Consider the following 20,060-nt stretch of genomic DNA (forward strand, 5'->3'; position numbering starts at 1 on the left):
GATGGAAACCCAATTGCAATCCCAGCTGCCGCAGGCAGGCACCACTCCCTGCTTCACAGCAGGCTGCTGCTGCTCTCCAGTGGAGTTTCTCAGCAGAGGATGAACTGTGTTCTGAGGTTTTGCTGGAGGCTTCTGCCGGGCACTGGTGTGTATTAGTGAGTAACACGCTTCAGAGGCTGGCCCGTGCGTCCCCGTGCCGCCGCTCCGCACCGTGCGCGTGCCGGCTGAACGTGCACCAGAGGGTGGAACAGCCTCGGTCCCCGGGCAGGAGCCTTGCCCCGCTGCCCTGCACCATCCCTCTGGGAGATTTCCTCTTCCCAAGAGGAAAGTTATTGCCTGTTTTCCCTTGCTGAGCCTCGTTTGCTGGACGATGCCTTGTTTTTCCGGGAGTGGCAGGACTGGGAGCCGTCTGCTTCAGCTGATGCTGGAAGGCTGCTGATTCAGGCTTTGTCTCCAGCCAGTTTGTTTTCCACTCAGCTTCTTCAGCTGAAAGATCAAAAGTCAAAAACCTGCATTCCCTGAGCAGTTAGGGCTCTCTATTGCTTTTTCAAGAGCATCAATGAGCCTGTTGTCATGACAGAATTAGCCTGAGTGAAGTGCCAAGAAGGAGTGGGGAAAACCAGGATACTGCATTTACCTTTTTTTTCCTAATATCACCGCTCTGCTTTCAAGCTCTGCTGCTGCAAAGTTCTCAGCGTGCTGCAGTGCAGGATGTGGGAGAGCCAGGGCTCTGGGGGGTCAGGAAGATCTCGGTCACAGCGGGAGAGAGGGATGGAGAGTCCCATGGCAAAGGCTGCTTCACGTCCTTCAAAGTCCAAAGTGATTCCATTTGATTTGATTGGTGCGGGATTTCCAGGGTCTCGGCATCCTGAGGTCCCCTGGCTGCAGCCAAAGATCCTCCTGGGTCCCGCGGGTGTCAGGTTTGACCGTGCCCCCATGTTTTGCAGTGGGGTCTCCCCGAAGCCCTGTGAACAAGACCACGCTGACCCTCATCAGCGTGACCAGCTGTGTCATCAGCCTGGTGTGCTCTTCCCACATGAACTGCCCCCTGGTCGTCAAGATCACCCTCCACGTCCCCGAGCACCTGATCGCCGACGGTGAGCACCGCACCCTCTGAGCCATTTCTTCCTGCCCCGCTCTGGGAGGTTTAATGGAGCACAGGGGGAATGACGGACAGGATGGGTGCAGGACAGAGGGGACAGGCAGGGAGGGAGGGCACCAGTGTGGGGTGGGGGGAATGGGCATGGGATGGAGAGTATGGGCACAGGACAGAGGGGATGGGTGGAAGACAGAGGGGACTGGTGTGAGATGGAGGGTACCATGCTGGGAGCAAGGGATGGAGGGGATAGGCACAGGACAGGAGAGACGGACACAGGGTGGAGATGGCTGTTGTGGGACACAGGGCTTGCTGCAGGATGGAGGGGATGGCCATGGGGCCAAGGAGATTGTTGTGGGTTGGAGGGGATTGGCTTTGGGATTAAATGGACCATCATGGGGTGAAGGACACTGTGGGACACAGGGATGAGACCTCAGTGTGGGACCAAGGGGAGGGGTGTGGGATGGAGATAGCTGCTGTGGGACAGAGGGGAAAGGCACAGGATGGAGGAAGCTGTCATGGGATAGAGAAGACAGGTATGGGACGGAGGGGGCTGTCACATGGCAGACAGGATGGGCACAGGACAGAGGATTCCTTGTGGGACAGAGGGGTCTGTTGTGGGACAGATGGTACTTTCTCAGGATGGAGAGAATGGGCAGGGGATGGAGGGATCCATCACAGGATGGGGGGAAACATCACGAGGTGGATGGGATGCAGGGGACCATCATGGGATGGAGGGTACAGCAGGGGCATGGAGGGAACAGCAGAGGGAGGTTGCTGTCTCTGACTCCCCTTGTCTCGGTGGCAGGAAGCCGGTTCATCCTGCTGGAGGGGAGCCAGCTGGATGCCAGCGACTGGCTGAACCCAGCACAGGTCGTCCTCTTCTCCCAGCAAAACTCCAGTGGGCCCTGGGCCCTGGACCTCTGTGCCAGGCGCCTCCTCGACCCCTGTGAGCACCAGTGTGACCCCGAGACTGGTGAGTGTTCCTGAGCTTGGGCTGGGTTTGTGAGCTCTCCTCTGCCTCCTCAGCCCGGCTGTGGTGGGAAGCTGCTTCCTCACCGTCTCCGTGTGCAGTAGGGAGCTGCTGGGTGTCCTGGGGTGGCTGCAGGCTGCACTCAGCAGGAAAGCACGTGGAAAGCCTTCCCATGTGGTTCTCCCGTGTCCCTCACGTGCCTGTCTCCACAGGGGAATGTCTCTGCTATGAAGGTTATATGAAGGACCCTGTGCACAAGCACCTCTGCATCCGGAACGAGTGGGGAACGAACCAGGGGTGAGTGCCCAGGCGTGGAGTGTCCTCACACGTGGAAAGAGTGTCCTCACACGTGGAGAGAGTGTCCTCACACATGGAGGGAGTGTCCTCACACGTGGAGGGAGTGTCCTCACACGTGGAGAGAGTGTCCTCACACGTGGAGAGAGTGTCCTCACACATGGAGGGAGTGTCCTCACATGTGGAGAGAGTGTCCTCACACGTGGAGAGAGTGTCCTCACACGTGGAGAGAGTGTCCTCACACATAGAGGGCGTGTCCTCACACATGAAGGGAGTGTCCTCACACATAGAGGGAGTGTCCTCACACGTGGAGAGAGTGTCCTCACACGTGGAGAGAGTGTCCTCACACATGGAGGGAGTGTCCTCACATGTGGAGAGAGTGTCCTCACATGTGGAGAGAGTGTCCTCACACATGGAGGGAGTGTCCTCACACGTGGAGGGAGTGTCCTCACACGTGGAGAGAGTGTCCTCACACATGGAGGGAGTGTCCTCACATGTGGAGAGAGTGTCCTCACATGTGGAGAGAGTGTCCTCACACATAGAGGGAGTGTCCTCACACGTGGAGAGAGTGTCCTCATACATGGAGAGAGTGTCCTCACACATGAAGGGAGTGTCCTCACACGTGGAGAGAGTGTCCTCACACATGAAGGGAGTGTCCTCACATGTGGAGAGAGTGTTCTCACATGTGGAGAGAGTGTCCTCACACGTGGAGAGAGTGTCCTCACATGTGGAGAGAGTGTCCTCACACGTGGAGAGAGTGTCCTCACACGTGGAGAGAGTGTCCTCATACATGGAGAGAGTGTCCTCACACATGAAGGGAGTGTCCTCACACGTGGAGAGAGTGTCCTCACACATGGAGAGAGTGTCCTCACACATGGAGGGAGTGTCCTCACACGTGGAGAGAGTGTCCTCACACGTGGAGAGAGTGTTCTCACACATGAAGGGAGTGTCCTCACACGTGGAGAGAGTGTCCTCACACATGAAGGGAGTGTCCTCACATGTGGAGAGAGTGTCCTCACATGTGGAGAGAGTGTCCTCACACGTGGAGAGAGTGTCCTCACATGTGGAGAGAGTGTCCTCACATGTGGAGAGAGTGTCCTCACATGTGGAGAGAGTGTCCTCACACGTGGAGGGAGTGTCCTCACACGTGGAGAGAGTGTCCTCACACGTGGAGGGAGTGTCCTCACACAAGAAGGGAGTGTCCTCACACGTGGAGAGAGTGTTCTCACATGTGGAGAGAGTGTCCTCACATGAGCTGCAAGGCTTCCACATCCCCTTACCATGGCTGTGGTGACTCTTGGATGGCAGGGCTAGAGGCACCTCGGTGGATTGTAAGGTCGGCACACGGCTGGGCTCTGCAGCAGGTCTGGGGGAGGTGAGGATTTCTGCTCTTTGAAATAAGCAGGAATGATGTACAAGAGGCCACAGTCACATTTTAGGGTAATCACCCCCTGGAGAAGGTTGAGGTTGTTGCTCCCGCCCCTGTGTGCGCTATCTTGGGCATCCTGAGCTTTGTGGGGCTTTTGTTTTGGGTGTGTGAGGCATCAGAGGAGGGCTGAGGTCCCCATTGAAAGCTGGGAAGATTAAATGCTTTGATGCTGTGGCTGAGGGAACAGAGGAGTCCCCATCTGCTCCAAGCTTTACACACCTGGACGTGCTAAAGGAAATTTTTCTGATGTTTCAGCAGCAATTCAGTGGTGGATTCCAATAGTTCCCATCTCTCTGTGACCCTCAAGGGGGGGCTCCATCTGTCCCTCAACACTCAAATAGGTTTGTGACGTGCAGCTGGGGCCTCCCAGGAATAGCTGCAGGTGGTGTGCAGAAAGCCAAGACATCCCCAAAATTCACATGTCCCACGTGCAGCGGCACCTCCAAACCCTTTTTTTTCCCCCCACCTCATTGCGCCGCAGCTGGATCCGTGGTGGCCCTGCACGTGTCAGGACGCCCTCTTCTCTGAAGTTATTAGTCTTCACAGTGGGAAGAGAAAATCCATCAAAGGCTGGGCTTGGCGTCTCCGCTGCCTGCTGCCGCGCGGGGGGATGGCAGCGGTGGGGGGCTGTCGGCACCGGCAGCCCCGCTGCGCCCCTTTGAACTGCGGCCCTGGGGAGAGCTCTGCTGCTCCGTCTCCAGCCCCCTTCTCTGGTTTTTATCATTTTAAAGGCAATTTAGCAGCTGAACCCGGCGTGGAGCACCAGCTGTGTTAGACAAGCTGTTGCTCTGTGTGCCCTGAGCCAGGGCGATGCTCGGGGCACAGGTGGCCCCACGCTGGGATGTGCTGTGTGGTGACGGTCCCCAGAGCTCTGCCAGGTGCCACAGGCAGAAACACAGCTCCTGGCTTGTCCCCAGGGGCCAGTGTCCAGGAGGAATGTCCCCAGCTGCTCTGTGCCACCTCCTAAGAGGCACTGAGCGATGGGCTGGGGTGTGGCAGGGGTTGTTCCCCTGCCAGGGGTGTGCCCGTTTTGGGAGGTGGTGTGTTTAGGAGTGTCTCACAGCGGGCTGGAAAGAGCCCACAGCCACACGCAGCTTTGGTGCCAGCCTCAGCCTCCATCAGAGCAGTGTGTTGGGCCCATCACCTTGCACAAAGCAAATTGGCAAATAACTTTGTCCATCGAGGCTAGTGATAAAAACGGAGAAACACTGTGGAGAAGCATTTGCCTCCTGACCCTCTGCTTTTCCTTTGCTCCTGAGAGTGGGTCTGCAGCTTTACGCTTTTCTTCCATGCACGCTGCTCTTTTCCAGCTTTTTCCTGATCTAGCTGCTTCACTTTCTTAAGGCAAAGTGGAGAAAAAGATGCTGCTTTTGGGTAAATTGGGAAAAAAATACAGATGGTAACGAGCAGGAGAGAAGCCAAGGGCAAGAAGGACCAATACATTCCTGAAGCCCCCTGGACCGGTTTGCATCTCCTGACTCAGCTTTGGTCTCAGCAATGCCCACCTGAAAGGTGCTCAGGACCACCTCTGTTCCTCTGGGGGATTTGGGGCTGCTTTTTCAGACCTGTCTCCAGCCTGATGCTCCCACAGGTGCCTTCTCTCTGCCTTTTCTCCTGCAACAGGATTCAAGCCTGGCCAGGGTACATCTTGTCTTGTGTTTCTTCTTATATACCAGAGCTGGCTGTGACAAATTATGTGCAGCATTTCCAAAATATTTTTCTGTTTGGGGCAGAGAAACCTGGCAGTCCTCTTTTTCCCCAAGGCGCAACACAGCCCTAGACCATGGTGGTGGGGCTGTCAAAGTCCTTCTGCCCTTCTCTGGGCTCTCGAGATGGCTCCAGTGCTGCAGTGTCACCATCCTTAGAGAACTCTCTCAAGCCTCTTGAAACTGGGGTCATTTTTTTTCTTCATTGAACCTGTCAGATTTTTGTTTCATAAAATGGTAGCAGCTGAAACCACACTTCACCATCCCTACCTGCAGCTTCCACTGTTCTTAGGGGCCCTTGAAAGCATGCTCACACTAAGCACTGTGATGCCGAGGGCAGCTTGGTGTTTAATGAGAATTTTTTTCCTTTTCTTCTGTCTGCTCCTGATGTCCAAGCGCTGCTTAGTGCAGCTCTGCCTGGAAGGGCTTGTGATGGTTGGAGGTCCCTTCTGCGTGAACCTTTGGCCTCCACAAGGTCATGACTGATGAGGTCTCTTTAGCCTAGGAGGACCACCTTGTCAGGGCCTGTTTAACTGGATAACTTGTAGCTGTAAGCTGGTATTGATGTTTTTTGGGGTAGAGGTTGAGCTGCCGTGCTGTCCTTTGCTGGGCTCATCAGCTCACTCCCAGTTCCAGCCCGAGCAGGCGGCCTGCAGGCTCACCTGAAAGAGATGTCTGCGAATCTGCTGCTCTCTCCCCTCATCCCAAGGTGAGATCAGCTGTCCTGAAACATTTCTGACTACTGTTTGTCTGATGTGCTCTGAACCCTCCAGCGTGGGAGTGATGTGCTGCTGCCACGGGTCAGTCCCCAGAGAAGCCACACTGGTGTTTGGTCAACAAAGCAGGAATTGCCAAATCCCTTGGCAATGATGTGTTCTGGATATGACCTCCTCTGTTTTGCCTGGGTGGCCTTTTTATCCGAAAACTCATTTCAACCCTTTGGTTTAGATAGTTTTGCCTCTGGTTTGTTTTTATTTACAGTGATGACAAGTTGACTCGGTGTCTGTTCCCTCAGTGGCATCTAATTTTGCTCATGGAGGCGAGCTCGTCTTTGTACTTTATTGGTGGTGGCAGGGAGAAGCTTTTTGTGTTGTGTGTATTTTGGGTACCAGCCTGAGATCCACGCCTCCGCACTGCATCTTTTACCCGACGTCTCCGGACCCTAAATCTTCGGTTTTTCAGAAACTCAGATCTTTTTGATCATGGGTAGCAGATACATTTAATCAGCTGGTTTTCTTTTTCTTTTCTTTTTTATGTACTTTTGGGGGGGGTATGTGTGTGTGTGTGCTGCTCTTTGCCTGTTCTAAACAAATCTGTCTGGTGCTGTTTGTGTGCTCACAGTCTGTCTCCCTACTTTGATATGCATTGTTAATTAGCTGCTTTTTGACTCTGACTCTAATGTTCCCTGAGTAGGATGCAGTTTCTAGCAATCCTACCAGCCACGCTTCATCTTTGCTCATCAGACCAAATTTCTGCGGCTCTTTCTGTGGTATAACTTGGCCAAAACTCAAATCAGCACATTCTGTCTTTCGTTAATAAACTGTTACCTGCCTGCATTTGTTCATCCCAGCCCTTGGATCCATCTCACACGTGCCTTTCCCCTCCCCACGTGCAGTTCCCTGGGTGCGCTTTTCGGCCTCCCCAGTTGAGATTTAAGGCGCTCTGCATTTGAGGAGTCTTTATCAATGTGCTTTTTCTACTTGTAGGGGGCTTCACCCGGCCTGGGCAGGTTTTAAAGCACATTAAGGTGATGTGGTGAGCTATTCCTGTTATAACTGTCCCACTCCAGTCCTGCTCCCCCACCCTTTTCCAGCCCAGGACCCGAATCAGTGCATCAGCCTGTGCCTGCTCACCCTCCCTTCCCCTCCCCATCCCGCCTCTTCCCCACGCTGATATCCCCATCCTGGCAGTGCACCTGCCCGTCTTATCCCGTCCCCATCCCACAGAGGAGCGAGGGACACACTGAAGCGACAAGGACGGCGCTTTGCCTCCTTATAGTTTTTATTTTTCTCTCTTTTTTTCCTCCCCCACCCCTTTTTCTATGTTTTTTTCCTCCTTGCCTCTCTCCATCCCCTGCTGTGTGCCTTGGCTTTGCGAGCTGGAGGACAGCCTGATAAAAAGCTCCTCGTTCTTTCGGATCCTTTCACCAAACCACCCGTCCCCCTCCTTCCCCCGCCTCATTCTCCTCGCAGATTTACGGGCAGCCCAGGGAGAAAGCGCCGGCATTAGCATTTTTAATGAAGAGCTGCTTGCGAGGGATGGCAGGGCGGGAGGGCTGCGGAAGGGGAGAGGCGCCGGCAGCTGGAGCCCGAGCAGAGCGATGCTGCGGAGGAGCCGCGATGGGCTCTGCCGGCTGGAGCTGTCACCCACGCTGGTGTGGCATCTGCCCTCTGCTCCTCTGCCATCAGGGTGGTGCTGGGTCCCCAGGGGTCCCCACTTCGGGGTCCTGGCGTGCGGCAGGGGCGCAGGTGCTGTGGGGGTGCTCTGGTCTCTTCAGCCTGGGCATGGCCATCCCTGTGCTGCGCTGTGGCTGGAAACCCTGAAAAGCGCAGAGGGTCAGCGAAACAGGCGTGGAGGCACCCACCCCCGCGTGTAACAGCTCCCTCTCTCCTCCAGTGACACTTCAGTCACACTCCCGTGCAGACACCTCTTGTGCCTTCTGCAAAGACCCTCTCCAGCCTCTTGCCAGCTCTCCTCAAGCCAGCTGCTCCAGGTTAGCTGGTGCTGGTCGCCTCCTGCCAGCGCTGGGCTTTCTCCTCGTCCCCTGCACCTCGTCTGGCAGAGTTCTGCAGGCAGCGGGGACAAGCTGGAGCACGGTTCCTGATGCTAGAGTCAGGCTGGCCTCACCCCCTGGGGGCTGTAATTTAAGCATGGCCAGGGCCCTGCTGAGCTGGTTCAAAGCAATGCCAGCAGCGCCGGGTTTGGAGGGATCAGCAGGTGTTTTGTGAGTTTCCACTCAAGCCCAGATGTGGAGCAGAGCATCCAGATGATGACCCACCTAGAAAAGCCAAGATTAGGCTTAAGATTATCCCAGGGATCCACTGGCAGCACTTTGGCCTCGAGAACTTGCTTGCTGGCTGAGTGTGGGGAAATTTTTGGCTCTGAGGTGCCCTGGTAATGCCCCATTTTGCTGTTTCAGAGGCCTGTCTGAGTGCTAAGGCTTGCAAGAGGCTGAGAGCTGTCATTTCTGGCCCGTTTAATCCAACCCGATCAGCTGCAGAGCTGCTGATCAGTCCCACTTTTCTTTGTGAGCTCCGAAGGCCCTGCAACCAAAATACCCCACAAGGACAGTGACTCAAACCAGAGGTGCCTCCAGTGATGGCAGAAGGCAGGCAGGGAGTGAGACATCCATGCAGGGAGGGACACACCGCCGTGGGGAGGAAGGCAGCAATGTGGGGACGCACACGGAGCAAGGAGGAGGTGGAATGGAGACAAAAGGCAGCAATGGGGGAGGGAAGGTGTGCCTGGGGGAGCAGATGCTGCCCTGTCCTCTGCAGCAGAAGGCACAAGTCAGCGAGGGTGCATGGGTGGAAATGCCAGTGCTGAGCTTCTGGAGAGCTTCCCTGGAGAGGAGGATGGGTAATTGTCTCTCCTTGAGCTGCAGTTCTTGTATGGAGGACATCTCAGGGCCTTTCTGCAGAAGGTCCATGTCCTCACAGTCCCCGTGGTGCCTGGCAACCCTGACTCTCCCTTGCCCTGTAGGGATGTAGCTAGAGGCTGAACATTGCATTTAAGGGGCTTTGGCTCCAAGTAAGGGAAAAGTGTGTCAGGCTGGGGAGATGCCACACATCTCCCTTCCTGGAGCACAGAAACCTCTTCCCGCATCAAAGCCATCATCACTCTTTACAAGGGCATCAAGACCAGGGGTAACAGGTTCAAACTGACAGAGGGCAGGTTTGATTGCATATTAGGATGTAATTCTTCCCTGTGAGGGTGGGCAGGCCCTGGCACAGTGTGCCCAGAGAAGCTGTGGCTGCCCCATCCCTGGAAGAGTTCAGGGCCAGGCTGGATGGGGCTTGGAGCAACCTGAGCTAATGGAAGATGGGTAGAACGAGATGATCTTTAAAGTCCCTTTTGAACCCTGGCCATTCTGGGACTCTATGATTGCATGAATTTTAGCCACATTTGGAAATTGCATCCTGGGTGGACACAACATGGCTTGGGTGCTGATTTCAGTCTCCCATGTGGGTCCAAAGGCACTGGCTCCATGTCCTGCCTGTGTTGACATCCATGGGCTCACAGATGTGCCACCAGGCAGAGGTCTGGCAGTCCCTGTGCTTCCACAGCACCTGCCCCAGCACTGAGCTCTGCTGCAAGCCGAGAGCAGCTCTCCACAAGCGCTTCTCCACCCGAGCTGACGGGGAACAATGCCTCGCTTCCGTACGGCCTCCGCCTTTGTTCCCGGCCCGGCGCGCTCCTCAGGAGCAAGAATAAAACCCATCTGCGGGAGCCCTGGAAGGTGGGGGAGTGAAGCATTCGAGGTGTTGGCGAGACACAAGGAGCACATCTCTTTCTGGATGAAGCTGACCTCATTCAAAGCAATCTGATTGTGGGCTGAATGTAATCCCCGGCTCGCAGCTGCCCGGACAGGACAACGGCATTGTATCCCAACGAAGGAACGAGAAGGCCAGCTGTAATCCTGCAGTCGGGATTTTTTTAGTATTATTATTTTCATCCCTGCTGAAATCACTTCAGATTAGAAATTAAACTGCTTGTGCAGGAGAGCTGTAATTGCCTCGAGAGAAAATCCCTGGGCTTGTCACTGGCACCTGACACTCTTGACTCTGAATTTTAGCAGCAGTGGTGTGACGGGATGGAAAATCTCCTCTCCCCAGCTCCGAGCTCTTGCAAAGGGGATTTTGAGTTTCAGGGTTTGGAGTTCGTGGTGCCTGATTCAAAGCCCACCATGGCCGGGTCTCGTCTGTCCCTCTCTGCAGGTGATGGTGTGCCAGCAGGGCTGTGCTGCTGGGGGCTCACATCCCAAAGGTGTCATGGTGTCAAAGGTGTCCCACTGAAAGGCACCGGCCTCCAAATCTCAGTGGCTCATCACTGATCCTCACCCTGTGCTATCTAGGACAGCAGGGATGGAGGGGATGGGGCCACCAGCTCTCCAGCCTCCTGCTTGGCTCCAGGCTTCCACCTTGTCCTTCCAGCCCACTTTGCAAAGCTGCCCCTCCTGGAACAGTGAAACACAAGGGTAATAAGGCAGGTGGTGAAACTGGGGTCCCACACTTGATGTGCTCCCTGACAAAATCCTCGCAGAGAAGGGGTCCAGCTGCGGTTCGGTTTTCTTTTTGCAATCCAGTAGCTGTGATGCAAATCCCTAAAGCAGGACCAGGCGGGCGGTACCGAGCACGAAGGGATGTGGGGATGGCTGGAGCGCACAGAGCCCCAAAACAGCAGGTGCAACACACCACTGGCCTACTGGCAGGTTGGGGCTGGGACGAGAATCTGATGTTGTAGGGACCCCAAAATTAAGATCTCAGATCTGAGGCTATTTTATCATGTTATCCTGGCTACCCTAGGAGTCGTCCTACCCTGGGACCCTTCTGCCTGCGAGCTGGGGGCTGAGCAAGGGAAGCATTTTGGGCTGTGAGCAGCAGTGGGGACACGATGCTGATGTGATGCTCCTGGGTTTCTTTTCCAGGCCTTGGCCATACACCATCTTCCAGCGTGGCTTTGACTTGGTGCTGGGCGAGCAGCCCTCGGACAAGATTTTTCGGTAAGCGCTGAAGGCAACCTGCTCAGCACATTTTGGAGCTTAAATACGACCGAGGGCACACAGGCATGCAGGTAGCCCAGCTGGCAGGGCTGAGCACGGCTGTCCTGTGCCACCTCCTGGGGACCTGAGAGCATGGCTGGGAAGATCCCCCTGCAGCTGTCATGTGCGTGCTGGATACCCAGCAGTCAGTTCCTCCTCTGTCCATGGTGAGAGGGAGCTTTAGGCTCTGAAAGGAGGGTTTCTACAGAAAGTGAAAGTGCCTTTAAAAAGAAAATTACTTACCTTACTTAAGTTACAAATTTTTTGGGAATCATTGGGTGTGTTTGGAGGAGCCACCCTACTTTACCCTGCCTTAGTTTGGGCTGGCATCCCTGCCGGATGAGCAGGGAGGCTCAAGGGCTTGGATTTGGGCTGGGACAACCTTCCAGGCTCAGCGTTTCCCTCTGAGCCAGGCTTTGCTCCTCTCCCCGGCAGGTTCACCTACACCTTGGGGGAGGGCATGTGGCTGCCCCTGAGCAAGAGCTTCGTCATCCCCCCGGCCGAGCTGGCCATCAACCCCTCGGCCAAGTGCAAGACTGACATGACGGTGATGGAGGATGCGGTGGAGGTCAGGTGGGTGCCACGGCAGGGTGAGGGAGCTCAGGAGGGGTTTCAGCAAATAGAGCTGGCATCTCCATCCCGCCTTTCGCAGGTGGAGATTGGCGCAACCATTAACCTGCCCCTCTTTAGTCCTGAAAAGCCGAGCCTTTGGCAGTATTCCTCCTCATCTCAGTAGCTCCTGCATCCTTCTAAAAGCTTGGCTGCCATCCAGTCCACCGTCAGGCGGAGGAAAGCCTGAGCTCTGGAAAAACCCACGCAGCAGCCACGGTCATGTGCGCGTCCACGGCACCTCAGCGGAGCGGTGACACGTCTCCTCTCCCCCCTCCTCGCAGGGAAGAGCTGATGACCTCATCCTCCTTCGACAGCCTGGAGGTCCTTCTCGACTCCTTCGGCCCCGTTCGTGACTGCTCCCGGGACAACGGGGGCTGCAGCAAGAATTTCCGCTGCATCTCGGACCGCAAGCTGGACTCCACGGGCTGTGTGGTGCGTGACCCCGGGGCCCTGCCCACCTCCCTCCCCTGGAGTGAGCAAGGAAGGGGAGGCCAGAGAGGGAATGAATCCTTCCTCCCTTACTGTCACCTCGGGGTGGATATTTTGAGGTTGAATTTTGCAGGATGATGTTTTTGGGCTGGCATCTCCTCTGTTGCTGCACACACACACACACACACACGAGGCAGTAGAGTCCATCTGTCTGTTGGCTCTGTGGGAGGCTCCGTATCACGTGCGTGCCCCAGAACGGGGAATCTGTGGGGCTGGGTGCAATGCTGCCAGAGCTGGGCACTGGGGTGGAGGCTGTGAGTGTGGGGCAGGAAGGGCAGCACCGCCTTGTCAGTCACCGGAGCTGTGTTGCTGGAGAGTGGGGTTGGGAGCGGTGGAGGGCTCCTACTGCCGGGGTTACACTCCCGAGGGCTGCAGAGAGGCTTTGGTGCAGCTGGAATATCTGCAGCCGTGGACGGTGCTGCTGCTGTCCTTCCTGCAGCCTCTGAACGCTGCTCGGGCTGCGGTTTCCAGTGGGCAGCAATGCTGGAGCCCTGCCCTCAGCCCCAGAGACAGGTTTCTTCCCAGGGGTTTTCACCTCGTACTTCCCCCGCCAGTGCCCGACGGGGCTGAGCCCCATGAAGGACGGCACGGGCTGCTACGACCGTCACGTCGGCGTGGACTGCTCCGACGGCTTCAACGGGGGCTGCGAGCAGCTGTGCCTGCAGCAGATGGTCCCCCTGCCCGAAGACCCCCTGCTCTACAACATCCTCATGTTCTGTGGGTGAGTGACTGTCTCCTCCCGGGGCTCCTGGACACCCCAGAGTGCTGCTGTCCGTGGCTGCTGCCCCCCTGAGCTCCTAGGGTCGGGATGGAGGGGCTTTCCTCTCTTCTCGTGGCTGTCCTCAGTGTTGAGGGGGCTGCAGCTGACCGTGCTCCTGGTGCTGGCTTCCCAGGTGCATTGAGGACTACAAGCTGGGCGCGGATGGGCGCTCGTGCCAGCTGATCTCGGAGTCGTGCCCCGAGGCGGGGGGCTGCGGCGAGCCCCGCGAGCTGCCCATGAACCAGACGCTCTTCGGGGAGATCTTCTATGGCTACAACAACCACTCCAAGGAGGTGGCACCGGGACAGGTGCTCAAAGGGACGTTCAGGTGAGTTGCAGACCAGGGGGGAGGCCCCGGCAGGGTCAGACCTCACATCCTCTCCGAGGAGAAGGCTCGGGAAGGAGCCTGGGGCTGGGCTGTAGCAGCCTGCCTGGTCCGTCCATGTCTGGCTTCGCTTTGCAAAGGTGGAGGGGCTGGCGGGGAGGGTGCATCTGACACTGTCTGTCTCTTTAGTCTGTGCCTGAAGGGAAGGAGAAGTGCCAGGAGTTCTTTGGGGATGGGTCACTTGCTGGCGGGGATGATCCCGGTCGTTTCTGCTGTCCTCCAACCTTGCTCTTCTCTCTGCAATTAACTTCCAGGCAGAACAACTTTGCCCGGGGCCTGGAGCAGCAGCTGCCGGATGGGCTGGTGGTGGCCACAGTGCCCTTGGAGAACCAGTGCCAAGAGGAGCTCTCTGACCCCACTCCTGACCCCGAGTTCCTCACTGGTGAGTGAGTCCAGCTGGATCCTTGTCCCTCCCAGCGTGTCCAGCTTCAGCACCTTAACCTCCCACAGGATATATCTACCGTGGGATATATCTGGTCTGGCATTAGCACCCTGTGCTCTGCTGTACAGAGGCTCTGCTCTCTGTAGAGGAACCAGCAGGAAAAGCAAAAAGGGAAGGCAAGGGCTGTAAATAAATTGTGGAGTGTAAAAGCTCAAGCATCCATCAAATATTTGGGGCATTCGCAAAAGGATTTTTCTTTTTTTTTTTTTTTTTCCCTGAAGGTGGGAAAGGTTTTCCAACTACCTTTGATTTCTTTGCTCATTTAATGAAGCATTCAAAACACAGTGCCACCAAACCAAAATGTTTTGGTTTGCCATGCCAGAGCATCATGGGCCGTGAGTGACAGGTTATCACGGGTTCCTAGCCTTCAAGGCTTTGCCTTTTTTCCATGTTGCCAGTACTCATAAATAGCCTTCGTTTCCCTGGTGTTTGTTGCTGTTGGCTGAAATGACCCAGACATCGAGGAGCTACTAAGCACAGGATGTGGCTAGTGAGGTGTTTCGGTCTCATAGAGACCCTGTGGATTCCCTTTGGCAGAGCTTTTGGGAGGATTTTGGGGAGCACCCATGGAGTGTATGCAGATCCAGGGTCTGGTGGATGCTGGTTGTCCTGAGAGGGTGCACGGCAATGAAGGTGTGTGTGCAGGCAGGTTCAGCAGGGGGGAGGGTGCTGTGGGTCATGGGGGTTCTGAGCTTCCCCAAGAGAGCTGCATGGGTGGGTCACTCCTGCGTCCCTGGGGGTGCTCAACCCCGCCTGGAGGTGCTGGAGGACACCTGCCTCCCAGTGGGGCTGTCCTGCCTGTGTCATGGTTACACGGATGAGAGGAAGGCACTGCCACCACAGCCCCAGCATCACAGCAGTGTCAGTGGGACTGGGACTTTGCTGGCAATTACACTGGGGAGGTAAAAGCCAGTAAATTATCCTATTCATTTCCCACTGCTCTGCTGGCTTTGTGGCTGATTAAGGGGAAAAAAAAAATGGGGGAAAAAAAAGGAAAAGAAGTAAAATATTCTCTGCTTGTCAGAAGCTTGGATATCGCTGTGAATACATGAGAGGCAGAGCTGCTGAGTAAGGAAGGGCTGTTTTTGCATAAACACTTTGCAGGGAAGAGCAAGGCTTTGAAGCTGTCGGCAGCAGCCAGCACCGGAGAGAGAGGCGCTGGAAGGCAAAGGATCTTATCCTGCTTATACTCTGCCTTCGGGTCTTGTTACAGAGGGGGGGATGCCCACTGTTACCCACCTGAACTCCTGCTGGGTGCCTGTTAGCAGCAGAGTTTGCCGTGATGTGCCAGCTGTGCGGCGCTGGAGCTGCGAGGGAGGAGGTGGCGTGTCCCAGCATCCTGCTGTGGCACTCTAGCGATGCTCTGGCAACCAAACTCAGAGCCGTGAGCGCCCTTCAGTTCCTTTGTCTGGGGCTCGGTGGCCTCTCTGTCCCTCTGCCCGTGGAAGCTGAGCTGCCATGTGCTTTGGGTGCCCTGCCCTGGTCCCCGTGGATTCTGGCTTCCGTAACTCACAGATGAAGAACGGGATGTCTTTGAAGGAGAAGGACAAGCCCTGGGTCCTGCACAGCCCCGGCATTGCCATAATGTCCTGAGGGAACATTAGTGTCAAGAGGCGAGCGATTTCCCCGTCCATCTGGTGCCCGCTCAGCTCGGGCCCAGCCGAAGGGGACCCAGGGCTCCGTCGCGCTCGGGCACACGTGGCGTGACGGTGACCGCTCCCAGGCCTGCATACAGCTCATTAAACAGCACAGCTCTCATTAGTGGCGTAATTAGCACACCTGGGCATGCCTTGGGAGTGGGCACTGAGAAGGAAGCAGGAGGGGATGCGGGAGGAGGCTCATTATCTTCCAGCACAGGGCCCCGGATGGCAGGATGAAACAAGCCTGTGCGTTTTCCTTCAAAGCCATCATTTTAATTGCTGGGCACCACCTGACCCTCAGCTCTGAATGCCTCCCTGGGGGCATGTGGTGTGTACAGAACCCTCTTCCTCGGCTGTGCTGCCCAAGGCAGGAAGGGCTGCAGCCGTCCCCGTGGTGAGGTATTGCTCAGCAGTGGCACTGAGTCCCCGTGTCCTTTCTGTGGCAGGGATGGTGAACTTCAGCGAGGTGTCTGGGTACCCCCTCCTGCAGCACTGGAAGGTGCAGTCTGTCATGTACCACATCCGGCTCAACCAGATGACCATCTCCCAGTGTAAGTGTGCAGGGACGGGGGAATAAGGGGAGAAAGGACGGCAAGAGGTGACACAGCCTTCTGCTGGCAGGTGCTGGGCTCAAAGGCTGGCTGCCCATTGCGAGTGTGCAGGGAGGTGGCGGGGGCTTGGCGGGCTCTGGGAACTGAGCATCTCCTCCATCTCCTTCCCAGCCTTCAGCAATGCCCTCCACTCTCTGGATGGAGCCACTTCCCGTGGAGATTTTGTGGCGCTGCTGGACCAGTTTGGCAACCACTACATCCAAGAGGCGGTGTACGGCTTTGAGGAGTCCTGCTCCATCTGGTATCCCAACAGGCAGGTCCAGCGGCAGCTCTGGCTGGAGTATGAGGACATCAGCAAAGGTAGGAGCTTTTCCTTGGGAAGGGTACTCGTGGCCACCCCCTGGGAATGGGAAGCGGGGTTTGCTTTTGGCATAGCAGGGAAGGTGCCCAGCCTGGGTCAGGACTGCGTCCCACGTCATTCTCTCACACCCTGCTCTCGCACACTTTGAAGCCAGCCAAAGGATTCCCATGGATTGCAGCAGGCACTGGTCCGGGCCAAAAAGAAAGATCAATGCCCACAGCCCCAGGGAGATGAAAGACAAGGGCACCAATCCCACCAAAGCCGTCCCGCCTCATTCTGGACTTAACTGTTGTCTTTAATCTTATTCTTTCCTTCCTTTTGTCTCTGCCGTGTTTACTCTCTTCCACTTGCATCCTGAAGCCAGACTTTTCCCCCTCCAATGTGTTTCCTTCTCCTGGGCTGTCAGCACTGTGCTTTTAATGCCTGGGAACCAGCTAGGAGCTGGGAGGTCCATCACGGAGCAGGGGCACCGGCGCTGCTGCATCCCTCCCCTCCGGTGCCCTGGCTGCTGTGAGCTGTGGTGGATCCCCAGTGGAAGAGGTGCTGCCTGCTTTGAATGGCAGCTTGACACAAGCTGGGGCAGCCTCGCTCCTGCCCGCTGCCGTCTGTCCTCAGGGGAAGGTGTCCCTGCCCATGGCAGGAGACTGGGACGAGATGGTCTTTGTTGTCCTCCCATTCCAAACTGTTCTCAGGTTCTGTGATTCCACGATTCCATGATCTCTGGTGCTGCCCTCAGCTAAGCTGCCTGCAGGTGTTTTCATGCCTGTGCAGGGGAAGGTGAGTTGCAGCATCCAGGCTTGGGCAGCAAACAAGGGCCAGCTCCCAAGCCTGGACACGGGGAATGCTAAGCAGAGCTGCTGCTTTATAGATGACCTTGGTTTGCTGCTCCTGCCCAGGAATTCCCAGGTGCAGGCAGCGTGAGCTTGGAGCTCACAGGCGCTCTAAAGGATGCATCATTTCCATCCTGAAGCTTCATAATTCTCAGTATTGGCACCAGCCCATGGTCCTGCTCTTGCTATGTCCCAGCCTCAGAGACATTTATTATCTCCCCAGGGCTCTTGTGTGGGAAGGGCTTCTTTGAAAGCCTGAGTCTGGATCCTGTGGGCTCAGGTCTCCTGGAGCCTGGGCTTCTTCACAAGCCCACCTGGAAAAGTACAGACTCGGTGTTTGGCTGTAAGCTGTCTCCAGATGTAGCACCTCTTGATTGCAAGTGCTTCTTTTTTTTCTCCTGCAATTTCCTCCTCTTTGATTTTCGTGCTTGGAGGCTTTTCAGGTCTGGCAGCCTTTTTCCACCCACAGTATCACATTTAGGTTTCACTCTGGCACCTGCCACTTTCCTTCCTTTGCTTTTTGTTTGCAAACGTCAGGGGCTGGATATCGATTGAGAAATTGCAAGAGACAAATCATTCCCTGGCTCCTCTGCTTTTCCTCAGTGCCTGCTAAGCTGCAATTCACAGCCAGCCGAAAGTGATCCATCTCCAGCTTCCTGGGGGAGCAGAGCAACACTTTTGTAGCCCAGGTTTTGCTTTAACAGCCTTGTTTTCTTTGCAGGAGTCTCAATGGGCTAGTGCTGGCCCATTTTTCCACAAATCCTTGCTATAGGGAGATTTTCCTATTGAGTCGTGGATGTGGTCCGTGGTGGTTCCCTACAGGAGCCAGCCTGTACCCAGTCACCACTGACCATGGCCTGAGCCCTCCCTGGGGGTGAGGCTTTGTCTGGTCGTCCTTCAGCTTCCTCCAGCCCCACCAACCACCTTCGGTGGTCGCTCTAGGCCCCTCTTTCTCCTGTGCAAATCCAGGGACATCTCTTGGCGGGGGCTTTGTGTGAGAAGCACCATGTCCCTTGGTGGCAAGGCTCTCCGCGGCAGGGTGGTGCCAGCCAGGGCACAGCAGCCATGGGCCGATTTTACCTTTTGGCTTCTGTGCAAGGACTGTTCCTCTTGTGCCAAAACGTTTCCTGCTGCGTAGGGCCAGGAGGGCTTTTGCGGGAGAGTGGTTTGGCAGGGCTCTTTGGCGGGGGCTCGGTGTGACATGGAGGTGCCCGGGCGGGTCCGTCAGGGATCTCCAGCCGCAGGGAGGAGGCTCCCTCTCGTGGGGACCTGCTGGAAGGGTGGCCTGTCCCGGTCCGGGCGTGGGATGGGGCTGGGGAGACTGAGGCACTGGGACACCAGCGGACCTGCAGCCACAGAGGTCAGGGCGGGCTTTTCAGTCCCGATTCCTCCTCTGAAGACCAGCAAGCATTTCGTCCCTAGAGAGCAAACAGCTCTTAAGGATACGGGGGGCTCTTCGGAAGCGCTGCCTCTCCTGGGTGGGAGGCAGAGCTCTAGCCCCCTCATATTCCATTACCAACGCCCTGGCGCCACTGGTTTCCCCCTCCTCCAGGCAACTCCCCCTCAGATGAGTCAGAGGAGCGGGAGCGGGACCCCAAGGTGCTGACGTTCCCCGAGTACATCGCCAGCCTGTCCGAGTCGGGCACCAAGCGCGTGGCAGCCGGCGTGCGGATGGAGTGCCAGAGCCGCGGGCGCTGCCCCTCCTCCTGCCCGCTCTGCCACGTCGCCTCCAGCCCCGACGCGCCGGCCGAGCCCATCCTGCTGGAGGTCACCAAAGCTGCCCCCCTCTACGAGCTGGTCACCAACAACCAGACGCAGCGGGTGAGGAGCGGCGTGCCGGGCGCGGTGGAGCGGGCAGCGGGTGGCAGGACGGCGCTGTGGCTGTCTCTGGAGGCAGCCTGCCCAGATCGCCTCGTGTCCAGCCGTGGCGCCTCGCCCGTGTGCCAGCCCCGCTCTCCGGGGTGGGGGGACCGTGCTGAACCCACCAGGGGATGGAAGAACGCCGGCACAGGCGCTGGCGGGATGGGAGCTCGCCTGCCCGGTGCTCAACCCCTCCTCCTCTCTCCCAGCTCCTGCAGGAGGCCACCATGAGCTTGCTGTGGTGCTCGGGCAGCGGGGATGTCATCGAGGACTGGTGCCGCTGTGACTCGAGTGCCTTCGGGGCTGACGGGCTGCCCACCTGTGCGCCTCTCCCGCACCCAGTGTAGGTGCCCAGCCTGGCTTTCGGGCGTGACGGGCCTGTGGAGGGCGGGCGATGGCCAGCGGCGGGGTGGCAGGAGGCGGTGGGGCTGTGTGCCTGGGTGGGACAGGTTTGCAAACCGGTGGGTGACCTGGAAATTGGGCGGAGAGTGCAGAGTTGCAGCGTTTTTTCTAAGTTCAGCTGAGGACTGCGGAGCTGGTTGTGGGTCCATCCTGGTAAAGCAACCCTAGGGAATGAGTTCTTTGGATCAACGTGCCCAGAGCCAGGAGGGGAAAGGGGGGGAGTCATTTCTCTCCTGAGGTTGCTGTTTCCTGTGAGCTGATGGCCTTGAATCCCTTTTACTGTGAGAGTAATGCAAAAATTGTCCCCCAGCCTGCGTCTCTCCACCGTACATGAGCCCAGCAGCACACTGGTGGTACTGGAGTGGGACCACTCGGAGCCCCCCATTGGGGTGCAGATCGTGGACTACCTCCTGCGCCAAGAGAAAGTCACCGACAGAATGGACCACTCCAAGGTGGAGACAGGTGAGGG

At 56.8% G+C, this 20,060-nt stretch overlaps 1 protein-coding gene across 2 annotated transcripts in view; it reads left to right on the forward strand.

The window, feature by feature from the left end:
- Window positions 1-20,060, forward strand: part of ASTN1 (astrotactin 1) — a 61,729-nt gene that overhangs the window by 26,002 nt on the left and 15,667 nt on the right. For both annotated transcript variants that reach the window (XR_009208120.1, XM_040072714.1), the window contains exons 6-19: window positions 948-1,097; window positions 1,905-2,072; window positions 2,282-2,366; window positions 11,146-11,220; window positions 11,695-11,832; window positions 12,153-12,303; window positions 12,915-13,081; window positions 13,254-13,448; window positions 13,760-13,887; window positions 16,034-16,138; window positions 16,310-16,498; window positions 18,882-19,150; window positions 19,399-19,532; window positions 19,902-20,053. Coding sequence is in view for 1 of the 2 variants with exons in the window: in XM_040072714.1 (XP_039928648.1) it covers window positions 948-1,097; window positions 1,905-2,072; window positions 2,282-2,366; window positions 11,146-11,220; window positions 11,695-11,832; window positions 12,153-12,303; window positions 12,915-13,081; window positions 13,254-13,448; window positions 13,760-13,887; window positions 16,034-16,138; window positions 16,310-16,498; window positions 18,882-19,150; window positions 19,399-19,532; window positions 19,902-20,053 (2,106 nt within the window). In the remaining variant the exon portion in view is untranslated. The remainder of the gene's footprint in view (window positions 1-947; window positions 1,098-1,904; window positions 2,073-2,281; window positions 2,367-11,145; window positions 11,221-11,694; window positions 11,833-12,152; window positions 12,304-12,914; window positions 13,082-13,253; window positions 13,449-13,759; window positions 13,888-16,033; window positions 16,139-16,309; window positions 16,499-18,881; window positions 19,151-19,398; window positions 19,533-19,901; window positions 20,054-20,060) is intronic.

The sequence above is a fragment of the Hirundo rustica genome, chromosome 9 (genome assembly GCF_015227805.2).
Source record: "Hirundo rustica isolate bHirRus1 chromosome 9, bHirRus1.pri.v3, whole genome shotgun sequence".
Lineage (NCBI taxonomy): Eukaryota > Metazoa > Chordata > Aves > Passeriformes > Hirundinidae > Hirundo > Hirundo rustica.